The sequence below is a fragment of the Momordica charantia genome, assembly GCF_013281855.1.
Source record: "Momordica charantia cultivar OHB3-1 chromosome 6 unlocalized genomic scaffold, Mcharantia_2.0 BLBB01000006.1, whole genome shotgun sequence".
Taxonomy (NCBI): domain Eukaryota; kingdom Viridiplantae; phylum Streptophyta; class Magnoliopsida; order Cucurbitales; family Cucurbitaceae; genus Momordica; species Momordica charantia.
The window spans coordinates 15,036,837-15,050,900 of record NW_028275164.1 but is presented as its reverse complement, the minus strand read 5'-3'; the positions used below and the strand labels follow the sequence as shown (position 1 = coordinate 15,050,900).

The 14,064-nt window shown below is 37.4% G+C and overlaps 1 protein-coding gene across 1 annotated transcript in view; it reads right to left on the bottom strand.

Moving 5' to 3' along the window:
• The window catches only part of PTAC3 (plastid transcriptionally active 3), a 38,240-nt gene that overhangs the window by 16,673 nt on the left and 7,503 nt on the right, over positions 1 to 14,064 (bottom strand). The window contains exons 6-7 of the mRNA XM_022295988.2: positions 6,082 to 6,159; positions 3,436 to 3,593 (exon numbers count right to left, since the gene is read on the bottom strand). Of these exons, the coding sequence (XP_022151680.1) occupies positions 3,436 to 3,593; positions 6,082 to 6,159 (236 nt within the window). The remainder of the gene's footprint in view (positions 1 to 3,435; positions 3,594 to 6,081; positions 6,160 to 14,064) is intronic.

The window sequence follows — 14,064 nt, the reverse complement described above, 5'->3', positions numbered from 1 at the left end:
ACCACCATCATCGGCATCAAACTGACTTATGAAGGTTGATCTCCCTCATTTCGATGGCAAGCTGGATATTGAAGGTTTTTTGGAATGGGTGAAAAATGTAGAAAATTTCTTTGATTATATGGCAACTCCAGACCACAAGAAGGTCAAATTGGTGGCTCTAAAACTCAAAGGTGGCGCATCTACTTGGTGGGAGCAATTAGAGACCAACAGACAAAGATTTGGCAAGAATCTTATCTGCTTGGGAGTGTTAGAGTATATATTAGTATATTTTACATTCTTTTAAATAATATGTATTCATTTGTCCTTTACCTTCCCTTTCTAGGATTAGGTCAACCTTGTATATTTGTCTATATATATAGACTTCAGTAATGAGAATAAGATCTATCTAGTTCTCTCAAACCTTAGTTTCTACAGGGAGAAAATGAAAAAGCTAATGCGGGGCCGCTTCCTACCTATAAACTTTGAACAGATACTATATAATCAATATAAAAATTGTCGCCAGGGAACAATATCCATTGCTAACTACACGGAAGAATTCCATCGCTTAGGGCCAGGAAGAATCTTGGTGAGAATGAGCAGTACCAAGTGGCAAGATTTGTAAGTGGACTGCGCGCAGACATTAAAGAAAAACTCCAACTCCAACTCCAACCAATTGGCTATCTTGATGAGGCCATTGCCACGGCAGTTACCGTTGAAGAACACAGGCCAATCGGTTTCGTGTACAATATCAACGAAGAACCATTGGTGACTACCAAGCTCCATATACAATTGGACTCTAGTGACTTGACTGTCCATACACTTGAGTTGTTGTGTATCAAGTGTGTAATTTTGCATCAAGAACTTCAAGTGGATTGTTTTGATACCATATTAATATTTAGTATCGAAACACACCTCTTTATTTATTTTTTAAAAACAAACCTTACAACCTCAAACATAAAGAAAAAGAAGCTATATGAGAAAGGAAACAAACCCACCGGTAACAATCATACAAGGAGAGTTGAATAATATAAAATATGTCAGGATATTAAATATCCGAAGAATACTTTTTTTGAACAAGCAACAAGCTTTCATGTATATTTGATCCACAAAATCTTGGGCCTATTGGATCTTCTTGGATGGGCTTTTTCCATGTTTTTTATAAGAAAACACAAAATCAGAGATTTATCATGATTTTTTGGGATGACAGACAATGTATTCAAGAAGACCACAAAAATAGAGAAACAACCTAAGGGTGGAGGGTCAACAACTAGACAATAGCGGCCTTCCAGTTGCTATCTATCAAGTGTAGGCTACATTACAAAAGAATTTCTTGAGATTTATCCTGATAAAACTAAGTAGGCATACATTCGACCTTTTACAGGTTGTAGAACTATGTTCTTAAGTTCTGAGCACATTGCATAATTTGAGACATAGTATTAGTCATGACACCTAATTTAGAACAAATAAGCACGTAATGCCTTTATTTTTTAAGAAGTCCGTATCTTGTTAAAAAAAAAAAAAGTTCACTTAATTTTCTAACCTTGACAGTTATTCCTATTTTACTATAAAAGATCCAACACTACTTTATCTACTTAGTGAACTTTGTGATCTTTGTGTAATCTTTTAGTTTGTTAATACCAAGTCTACGGGCTGGTCTTTAGTTTTAGCTGAAGGGTCTAGTGGCCTGTTGGTTTCTTTTGTTTACTATTTTTTGTTGCGATATGTTTTTGGGTTTAAGTTGCTGGTTTTACACATGTAAGCGAATGCTATTTCTTTATAATTCTTTTTTTTTTTTTTGATAACTAGGAGTCGGAACTTTGCTCCCATGTATCCAAAGACACCCATGCCCGCCCCAAGGCCCGGAGACCCGGGAGACATCAAGGGTGTTTGGTATTAAGCTCGCCAAAGGTTCAAACTTGAGACCTCTAAGCTAGTATGACCAAAAGACCACGAGCCCTTGCCAACTCGACTGCCCTCTAAAGCCAATATGCTATTTCTTTATAATTCTTTCATTTCATTAATGAAAGTTTCTTTTCCTTTAAACAACAAAGCGAGATCTTAGACAAAGCAAGATACGCACCTCATGAAATTATAAGTCATGTGCACAAATTTCTTTGGGAAGGTGTTGAAGAGGGAGGTGGCGCTCATCTGGTGAGTTGGAAAGAGGTTATGAAGCCTTTGCATGTGTGGGGTTTGGGTATCGGGAACTTAAGGCTTAGGATTTAGGCTTTCTTGGCTAAATGGTTATGGCATTTCCTTCATGAATCTAACGCCTTGTGGCGAAAAATTATTGTGAGCAAGTATGGACCGCATCCATTTGATTGGGTTTCGACAGGTGGAACTAAGGTGAGCAATTAAAATCCTTGGAAGGCTATCACTTTGAGTTTCCTTGTTTTTTCTCTGTCCATTCGTTCTGTGGTGGGGGAGGGTTGTAACACTTACTTCTGGGAGGATACTAGGAGATAAACCTCTTTGTCTCGCTTTCCCTCTTTGGAAGATTAAAGTTCCTAAGAAGATCAAGTTCTTTGGGTGGCAAGTCCTTCTTGAGAAAGTCAATACCTTAGATCGTATCCAGAGGATGTCGGCCTTTTGGTTGGGTCCGCAGTGGTGCGTTCTTTGCAAGAGTGCCTCAGAAGACCTAGATCATCTGTCGTGGAATTGTCAGTTTGCTCAGGATCGATGGTATCGTTTCTTTATGTGTTTTGGGATATCCTGGGTCCGTGCTAGGGATTGTAGGGCCTTGATGGAGGAGGTGCTTTTATACCCCCCTTTTCGTGACAGGGGTTGTTTTTTATGGCAGGCTGGCTTTCTAGCTATGTTATGGGGTATTTGGCTGGAAATGAATCATAGATTGTTTAGGCGGGTGGAGAAATCTGTGGATTATGTTTGGGATATTGTTAGATTTAACACTTCTTTATGGGGCTCGGTTTCTAAGCCCTTTTGTAATTATTCGCTAGGCCTTATTCTTTTGGATTGGAGTCCTTTTCTATGGAGGATCTCCTCTTTTAGGGCTGTTTTTTTTATTCCCTTTTGTAGTCTTTTTTATAGCTCTTGTATCTTTTTCATTATTCTCAATGAAAGTATTGTTTCTCATAAAATATATATATATATATATATATATATATATACACACACACACACTCACACAAATTGATAGTATCTATAAAGAATCAAATAGGAAATTAATTTATGGTGTTCATTTTATTTGGTTAGAAGTTCTATGACTATGAATAACTACTTTTTACAAATAAAGTATTTCACGACCCCTTGCATGCATTGAATTTAAATTGGGAGCTTGTTTGACTTTGCAATTTTTGGCATGTCCAATGAGATATTTAATAACCACGAATACGTGACAAGAAAATCTATCAGAGTTCTTGTTCCTTCTTCAAAATCATAATGACAAGAAAACTAAGAAATTCTTATCACCAATAACAATGAAGAATGGATAAGTACCTTCTCTACATAAAGCTCGAAGATATAAAGAAAGTGGATCACCAAAATTTCCTTCATTATGCAAAGCTTTTGTTCCACCTTGAAAGGTTTTTAGTGCACGGAAATGCCTAATGGCTTCTCGTATGACACAATACTTGGTAAAACACTCTACCAAGAGCCTGAAAAAAAAATACAACTTATTATCCATCAATATAGAATATTAAAAAAAATGTTAGAAGAGAAGTAACAAAGAGTAAAAGCCTAAAAGACCTAATTTGCAATATAGGTAGAAAAGCAAACTTTTGATCTACATAATTCTTAAAAGAGAAGTTTTATCATTAATCTCCCATCTAACTAAATGAGATCGACCCCCTTCATCCATCCCCTACCATAGGAAATTCCTCAAGATCTTTTCTATACTATTACTCACCAACATCAGAATTTTAATAAGAGAAAGGAAGTAGGTTGGAATGCCCATTGAAACAGATTGAATAAGAATGAATATCCCTTCTTTAGAAAAGAAAGTCTTTTTCAAGAGGAGAGGAAAGACACTTCTGAATCTTTTCCAAGACAAGATTTTAGGACTCGACCTTCGGATTGTGGCCTATGGGGAGACCAAGATAAAAGGTCAGTAAATGAGGCACCTCACACCCCACAAGGGACGCCCAGGAACTCAACTTGGAGGGCTCACAATTGATGCTACAATCGAGATCTTTCCTCCGTTGATCTTAAGACCCAAAATAGATTCAAAGAAGCAAAGGAGTCAGTTGAGGGTTAAAGAAGAAGCTTGTCTCACCTGAGAGATTATATCATTCACAAATTGGAGCTGCAACAAACAAGACCTCTCCCTCCCCACATAGAAACACTCTATATACCCTTTCTCCACTCCAGTAGAAACAAATTTACTAAGGACGGCAACAACTAGAATAAAGAGGAAAGGGGACAAAGGGTCACCTTACCTCAAGCCCCTAGTTGCCAAAACTTTTCCCCTAGGTCTTCTATTAATGAGAAAAGAAAAGTTCGTATTCCACAGTTCCAAATCCAAGATCTCCACTTAAACCAAAACTTTTCTTCCACAGGATCTTGTCCAAGAAATTCTAATCTACATGATCATAGGCTTTCAGCTTTCTCAAAATCAATTTTGAAAATAATTCCTTCCTCCTTTCTCATCCTATAATCCTCGATGACCTCAAGCAATCTGATCCAAGATTTGTCTTCCAGTGTTGAAGGCCCTGTACACCATTAGGATGCTGTAAAAAGGACCAGGGAGCTATATTTTAGTTGATTTTGAGTTTGTTTCCTCTAATGAAGGACCAAATTCATGTTCAATTTTATCCATTACTAACTAATTTATCCTTTTCAATTACACGGCTAGGTGTAAATTAAATTACTTAAACTTTCAAAATTTGGTTCTTTTATAAATGTTTGTACAAAAGTTAATTAGATAATTTCATATAGGTAAAGATTAATTTAAATAACAGATTTAATTATCATACTCAAATGTTTCTCTTAGAAAGAAATTTAACACGATGACGTAAGAGAGAATTTTTTCCCTCAATTATCAAATGTCGTAATGATGTCCATACTTCTACTTTTATTTACATTATCAAGAAGCATATATTTCCATCTTTTGGCAGTCGGAATATGTAAAAGTAAAATGATGTAACCAAGGGCTTGCTATTTTGGAACCTTGCCCGAAGAAGATCCAAAAACAGCTTTCCTCTTGGAGGGAGCATTCTTCTCTAAGAGAAGCAAGCTAACCCTCGTCCAATTTAATCTATGCACCATTTCGACTTACTTCCTTTCATTGTTCAGGATCCCTATTTTTGTCGGCAAGACTCTAGAGAATGATATACTTTTTGTGCGAAAGTGTCAACAAGGGTGGAGTTCTTATTTGATTAAGTGGAAGGTAATGTTTGTGCACGTTGGACCTTGGGAGTTTGGGCATAGGTAATTTGAGATTGCACAATGAGGCCCCGTTGGCTAAATCCTCTAAGCAATGTCCATGCTTATGTTCGTGTCTTTTTCATCTGCAAACGGGTATTGGCTTTGGGCTTCTTACAGCAGGCGTTTTTCTTTGTTTCTCTATTCTATTTTGCCGTTGTTTTTTAAGCCTGTTTGTACTTCCTCTGGCTTTTGTCTTTGCCTTTGGTCCTTGGTTCTCTGTTACTTGGTTGCTTTTTCTTTTATTTTCGCTTCCTTTTGGAAACTTGTATCCTTGAACATTTTTCTTCCTTTTCATAATTTAATGAAAAGTTTGTTTCTTGTTCAAAAAAATTACAAAAAAAAAATTCTCCAAACCACAAAGCTTAGAACTGTCCCACCAGGGACTCCTACAACCTTCCCCTTGTTTCTTCTTTGTCAATGCCCAAATCACCACCCCAATCTTATGCCACAACTCAATTAACAAACCCCTTTTCTCGTAGTTATCAGTCTAACTAACCTACTTACATGACTAGCCTCCATTAACTAACTCATATGACTATATTAGACGCCTAAACTATTGTGGTGTTCAGGTCCTTGATTTAACAGTACAAGAAGTGATCCATCGATGTACACTTGATATTTGGTATGAATATAAGAATAAATCTACCAGACTACCACTTCAAACAAACCAAGGAGAGAACAAATTTCTTAAATTTCATGATTAACTAAAGTTCAACTTACGCATAGGTTCTCATGTTAGGCTGTAGACGCTTATGGTCTTCAACCATCATGCCAAGTAACTCAGCAACATCTTGCACCCTACTCAAAACAATGGAGCAAGAAATAGTAAAATAGTAAGCATTACAAACGTCAACATAAATAATAGAACAAAAAAGAAACAAACTTCCAACCAGTACGGAACAAAAACATTCTTATAACCACAATACAAGTTTTATTTATTTTCACAGGACCAAAAATATATCTGTCACACATAAATGGTAAACAAGGCAAAAAGACATCTAAGAGAATAAGTGAAATTTCCCTATTAACTGGTGGTTTTGGCTATTTGGAACTTCAAAATTCCAAAAAAGGTTAAATTCTTTCTTTGGTCTTCATTCTATAGAGGATTAAATACCGCATATAGACTCCACAGAAGGTTCCCTCATTGGTACATCGCCCCCTTGAGATGCTCCTTGTGTTCTTCAAAGGAGGAGAGACCCTTGACCATTTATTCTTGCATTGTTCGTTCACCCAAAAAAATTTGTTATTTTGTTTTGAACAAGATACGAACTTTTCATTGATTAATGAAAAGGAACAAAATTGTTGAAGGATACAAACTCCTAATAGGAGTAAAAAAGAGGAAAGCATAAAAATAGAACAAAAACTACAAAGGAGATATAAAGGCCTCCCAATTCATACAAATCAAATTAGGAGAATAGGGAAAGAAAGTATCGGAAAGAGCACACCATTGAGAAGCTTTAAATTTGGCAATATTGAAACATTCAACTGCTGAACAGCTGGAATCTTTGAATATCCTTTGATTCCTCTCAAACCATAACTCTGAAACAATCGCCTTAAAACCATTGATCCAAAGCAGATTAGCTTTAGGCACCAATCTAACTCCATTGAGAATCTGGAAAATGTTTCTAGCAGCCACACAGTCCCAAATCCAAGCCAAATTGAACATCTGGAAGAAGGAAAACCAACAGGCAGAAGCATATGGGCAGAAGAAAAACACATGATTCAAGTTCTCTCCCTATTCAGCACATAAAAAACAAATGGATGGCCGTAGAGTCATATTAGGGGACTTCTTCTGTAAAACCTCAGCTGTATTAACCTTGCCATGTAGGAGAATCCACATTAACATGTTTACTCGTTTTGGGCTACCCAAACTCCAAAGAGAAGATAAGTGAGCTTTAGACAATCGCAAATCAGCTCCTCCAAGCTTACAAAGAGGAGGAAACTGAGAAAAGACCCGAATTTTCCAAACTCCATCGACGAGCATCCATTTCCTCAGGAGTAAGCGGAGAAATACAAGATAGTAAATCCAAAAACTCTACAAATTCTTCATCTTTCAACGCCCTTCTAGTAATGATATTCCAAGAAGAGGATTCTCTATCCCAAGCATCCGAAACCGAAGAAAAGGAGGACGACGAGATATTGTAAATAGAAGGAAATCTTACCATGAGATGAGAATCACCAATTCACAGGTGATGCCAAAAGAGAGTTCTTTGACCATTTCCTAATTTGACATGAGAGAATTTCTATACCTTGTGCGATCATTGATTTTATTCCAAGGACTACAGCCCAATCTATGAATTTTAGGAAGCACATTCCAATTAAAACAGTCAGAACCATATGAACTGGCCACCACCCTACACCACAAAGCATCTGGTTCTACGCTAAACCGCCATCCCCATTTCGATAACAGCACACTGTTTCGCTTAAGAATACAGCCAATGCCCAAACCACCAGCTTCCATCGGAAGAGATGCAATGTCCCAACGAACTAAATGTCTCAAGGAGCCTTTCGAGGAGTCTCCCCACAAGAAGGAACGGATCTTTTGCTCAATTTGTTTACTAATCTTCACCGGAACCTGAAAAATAGAAAAATAATAAAGGGGGATGCTTCCAAGAACATGTTAGCACAAGGTCAATCTACCACCTTTTGATAAGTGATATCTCCTCCAACGATCAAGCTTCTTAGAGATTCTTTCCTGGACTGGAGCCCAAAAAGAATCAAGTTTAGGATTTCCTCCTGGAGGCAAACCCAAATATATAATCGGAAGGCGTTCAACTTTGCAACAGAAGGAGTTTGCAACTCGCTCTACCCATTGATCTTCCATATTGATGCCACACAAAGACGATTCCTCCCAATTAACTTTAAGACCCGATAACCACTCAAAGGCCTTAACAGCATCAAAAAGGATCTTGAGCATCCCCTCATCATCTTTACAAAACAATAGTGTGTCATCGGCAAACTGTAAATGAGAGACATGTATCGAATCCCTTCCCACTACAAATCCCTCAAAGACTCCCTTTAGATATATGCTGTCTAATAGAACACTAAGCACATCACTGATCAAAAGGAATAAAAAAGGAGAAAAGGGGTCTCCTTGTCTCAAATGTAACAACCGGAATATATATATATATATATATATATATTTAAATTATTATTTTTATTTAGTTGTTTTCTTTATTTTCTCAAAAATATAAATTTTTGTTTTAAAAATTATTTTTAAAAGATAATTTGTTCTTAGAATTTAAAAAATAAAAAGAAAGAGTTTTATTAAATCTTTATCTTTTTATTATCCTTTTTAAATAAGGATTCATTAGAGTTTGTTATAAAAGCCATTAAACCCTAGGTTTTATTTTCTTAAACTGTTAGACCTAATTTTCTCTCCAAGAGAAAAAGAAAAGTGTAGAGACTGAGGTTGGAGAGAATCCAATGTTCTGTATTTTCATTATTAAAGTCTATATATATAGACAAATATACAAGGTTCACCTAATCCTATAAGGAGAAGGTAAAGGACAAATCAATATTAATACAAGAATATAAAACATACTAATATCTATACTCTAACACTCCCCCTCAAGTTGGTGCATATATGTTAATCATGTCCAACTTGTTAGACAAATAATCTATTCGTGCTCCATTCAATGCTTTAGTAAAGATATCTCCTAGCTGATCTCCAGTCTTCACATACCCTGTAGCCACTAATCCTTGCTGTATTTTCTCACGTACATAATGACAATCAACTTCAATGTGTTTGGTTCGTTCATGAATACTAGATTAGATGCAATATGAATAGTTGTTTGATTATCACACCAAAGTTTTATTGGAGTGGTGATGCCAAATCCCAATTCAGTCAGAAGTTGATGTATCCATACTACTTCACACACCGACTGTGCCATAGCTCTATATTCTGATTCAGCACTCGAACGCGAAACCACGTTTTGTTTCTTACTTTTCCAAGAAACTAAATTACCTCCGACAAATACACAATATCCTGAGATTGATCTTCTATCTTCCTTAGAACCTGCCCAATCAGCATCTGAAAAACATTCAATATTAAGATGACCATGATCTTTATATAACAAGCCACGTCCAGGAGCACCTTTCAAATAACATAGAATATGCTCCAATGCGATCCAATGGTCAGTCGTAGGAGAACTCATAAACTGACCCATAATACTGACTGGATAAGCTATGTTTGGCCTCGTAACCGTAAGATAATTCAGCTTCCCTACTAATCTCCTATACTTCTCAGAATCTTTCAACAACTCCCCTTCCTTTGTAAGTTGTAAATTAGGTATCATTAGGGTACTACGCGGCTTAGCAGCTAACTTTACTATTTCAGTTAACAAGTCAAGTATATACTTTCTTTGTGACAAAAGGATCCCCTTCTTGCTCCTTGTTACTTCAACTCCTAAGAAATATTTCAACATTCCCAAATCTTTGGTATGAAATTGACTATGAAGAAAAGACTTGAGTGATAGGATGCCTGATGAATCATTACCAGTAATCACAATATCATCGACATATATAACTAGTAAGATAACACCAGACTCAAATCTTTTATAAAAAACAGAATCATCTGACTTACTCTTCTTCATTCCAAAATTCTCAATCACCTGACTAAATTTTCCAAACCATGCTCATGGACTTTGTTTCAACCCATATAAGGATTTACGAAGGCGACATACCTTTCCATTCTCCCCCTGAGCAACAAAACCTGGTGGTTACTCTATATAAGCTTCTTCTTGAAGATCACCATGGAGGAATGCATTTTTAATATCAGGCTGATGCAAGGGCCAATGGTGAATAGATGTCAATGAAATGAATAACCTGACAGAAGCCAATTTAGCAACCGGAGAAAAATTATCAGAATAATCAATTTCGTAAGTCTGCGCATATCCTTTAGCAACAAGGCGAGCTTTCAAACGGGCAATTGATCCATCCGGATGAACTTTAACAGCAAACACCCATTTACAACCGATAGGTTTCTTTCCTGCAGGAAGAGACACTAAATCCCAAGTACCATTGTCATCTAAGGCAGTCATCTCCTCCAACATAGCAGCCCGCCAACCAGGATGAGACAAAGCTTCATGAACAGTTTTAGGAATAGATACATATTCAAGGGATGCAATAAACGAACAAATAGATGATGATAAATGGTTATATGAAACAAAAGAAGAAACAGGATAAGTACACTTACGCTTACCTTTTTGAAGGGCAATAGGAAGGTCATCACTCGTTCCTGGATCCACAGGCAAAGAAGTTGCTGGTATAGGACATGAATCCGTAGGAGGTTGCCGACGAGAATAAACTTGAGTAATAGTGGGGAGAGAAGGATCAGGCGCAGAGGGAGATGTATTGCTAGGAAGTTCTTCAGTAGAAGTAGAGACAATAGAATAGACAAGAAAGGTATCATCTTCCTGTGACTGCTCCCCCTGATTGGTACTCAAGAACGATGAAAAAGGAGTATTTTCAAAGAACGTAACGTCAGGAGAGACAAGATATCTATTGAGATCAGGACAATAATATCGATACCCTTTTTGAACACGAGAGTAACCAAGGAAAATGCATTTCAATGACTTAGGGTCTAATTTGGTAAGCTGGAGGCGAACATCCCGAACGAAACAAGTGCAACCAAATATTTTAAGTTTAATAGGAAATAAAGGTTGCGTAGGACATCGAGTATGATAAGGTATTTCACCCTTAAGAACTGACGAACGCATGCGATTAATCAAAAAGCAAATCGTCGAAACAGCGTCAGCCCAAAAGTATTTTGGAACATGCATTTGAAACATTAAGGCTCTTGCTGTTTTGAGAAGATGTCTATTTTTCCTTTCTGCAACCCCATTTTGAGACGGAGTATCAACACACGAGGATTGATGAATAATACCATCTTCACTTAAATAAGAGCCAAGAGCACCAAAAAAATATTCCTTAGCATTATCACTCCGTAGAACTTTAAGAAAGCCACCAAATTGAGTTCGAATTTCAGCATGAAAGTTGCGAAAATAAGAAAGTAACTCAGAACGATGTTTAATCAAATATAACCAAGTTACACGAGAGAAATCATCGACAAAACTAACAAAATACCAAAATCCATTTTTGGACTCAATAGGACAAGGACCCCAAACATCAGAATGGACTAATTCAAAAAGAGCATTAGCTCGTGTATTGACTATAGGATAGGAACTGAGACGATGAAACTTAGCAAATTGACATGACTCATAAATTAAAGAATGCAAACTATGAAATTGAGGACGGAGACTCTTTAACACAAAGAGAGATGGATGACCCAAACGACAATGTTCTTCGAAGGGAGTTGGCACTCGAGTGCAAACGGTGGCTGTAGGTATTTGTGTATCAAACATGTAGAGGCCATTAGATTCACGCCCTTTACCAATAGTCTTCTTCGTTGTAAGATCCTGAAATAAGCAATGACCAGGAAAGAATAAGACACAACAATTGAGATCACGAGTAAGTTTACTGACAGAGATCAAATTAAAAGAAAATTGTGGCAAATTCAAAACAGAGGTCAATGAAAGAGTTTTGGAGAGATGAACTGTGCCAGAGCCAAGAATAGGAGAAGTGGTGCCATCCACTATTGTAACATCAGGTAAAGATGTAGATGGTGAAAAGGTAGCAAATAAATTGGGGTTACCTGACATATGATTCGTAGCACCAGAGTCAATGACCCATTTTGACACAGAGGAAATAAGACATTTATTGGTATTACCTGAATCAGCAATGACAATAATTGGATTAGAGGATGATGTCATCAATGACTCTTGATACTGTTGGAATTTAGCAAACTCTTCCACAGAAATCGTTACCATTAATTTCTTCTCGATCATAACTTCAACAATATGGACACAAACAAAAACTGTACTGAAACAGACCAAACCAAATCTGAAGGAGGAGAGGAAATCGAACCAAACCAATCGAACTGAAACAAACGAACCGGACCAGAACCGGTATAAATCAACCAAACCGAACCGGAATGTGACGAACCAGACCTGAACCGGATGAACCAAACCAATTGAAACCAAACCGGTTGAACTGGACCGCTTGAACCGGATCAGGTGTTTTCTGAAACTAGAAACCCTAAGTGCTACCCCACGACAACCAGAGGGGCGAAGGCGATTGGCGGTGACGGAAGCGCGCGACGAAGGTGCGAAGGACGGCGAGACAAAACCCACGAATAGCAATTGGAAAACAGCAGCGTTGGCGAATCAGCAAACGACGGCGGTGGGTGGCAGCGGCGGTGGTCGGTGGTGGCGACGGCGGCGGCGGTGGCGGTAGTAGTGAGTTGAGTTGGATAGCAATGAACAAAATCCCTAATGGACACAAAACCCTAATGGACACCAAAACCCTAATGGGCAAGAAACCCAGAACTCTGATACTATGTAGAGACTAAGGTTGGAGAGAATCCAATGTGATGTATTCTCATTATTAAAGTCTATATATAGACAAATATACAAGGTTGACCTAATCCTATAAGGAGAAGGTAAAGGACAAATTAATATTAATATTAAAATATACTAATATCTATACTCTAACACTCCCAAATATAAATATCCAGTAGATTATGTTTTAAGGAGCATCTTTTCACCACTTCATCATTATCTAAGCCTGATTCCTCCTCCTTGCCGTCCAGCAACGCAATTTCTTCAAGAAATTTTACTCCAGCTGCCTTTTCCTTACGCTCTTTCTGATTATGCCACTGCTTAAGGGCAATCTTCAAGTTTCTAAGCTTAGATTAGATAACCTGCCCAACCATATGATTTATCATCCGAGAGTTTGGATTCAATTAAACTAACACAATCCTTGTCGTTTAACCAGGAATTAAAAAATCTGAAAGGACAAGGCCCCCATAAAATCTCACCTGAATCCAGAAAAATGAGAAAATGATCTGAGGTAGTGTGTTCGCCTCTATACACTCGAGAGTTATGAAAGAGAGAGTCCCAATCTGAAGAAACAAAAAATTTGTCCAGCAGTTAATGTGTACTGTTGTTTCCCATCTATGACCATGTATAACGCCCATTTGATAAGGGAATTTCCATAATTTCAAGCTCCAATGACCTCATTGAAAATCTTCATATCCTACGATTGTCTTCCACCAAAGGAACGATCTGATGCCCATCTTGTGACATTAAAATCACCTCCCATACACCAAAATTTGTTGGAAAACAAGTTGCTGATTTCTGTCCACAGCTTATTCTGTTCCTTATAATTTGTAGGGCCATAAATATTAGATATGCATAAATCCTGCAAATTAGAGAAGGAACAAGAGATGGTTAATGAAAAAATTCCTTCAAGGACTTCCCGAACAGCAATTCTACTTCCATCCCAAAGTGTAATAAGGCCTCCTAATCTTCCATCCGACTGAATCTGCGCCCAGCCAATATCCTGAGAACTCCACAACAACTTTATCACCATGCTATCAATCTGTTGCAACTTAGTTTCTTGGAGAAGTACTATATCAGGACAATGTTTCAAAATAAGTTTCTTGATTTTCAGTCAGACCATGAACATTCCATGACATTATTTTTATTGAGAATTCAAAATTGGAACCACCGAAATCCCCACGGCCTCAAAGAAAGGGGGAATATCAGTCTTAGCTACAAACTTTTCGTTCAAAGTCAGTACTGGCTGATCCCCTTCCGTACTTCCCATTCCTTATCCAAGTCAAATAGATTAGGAAGATCT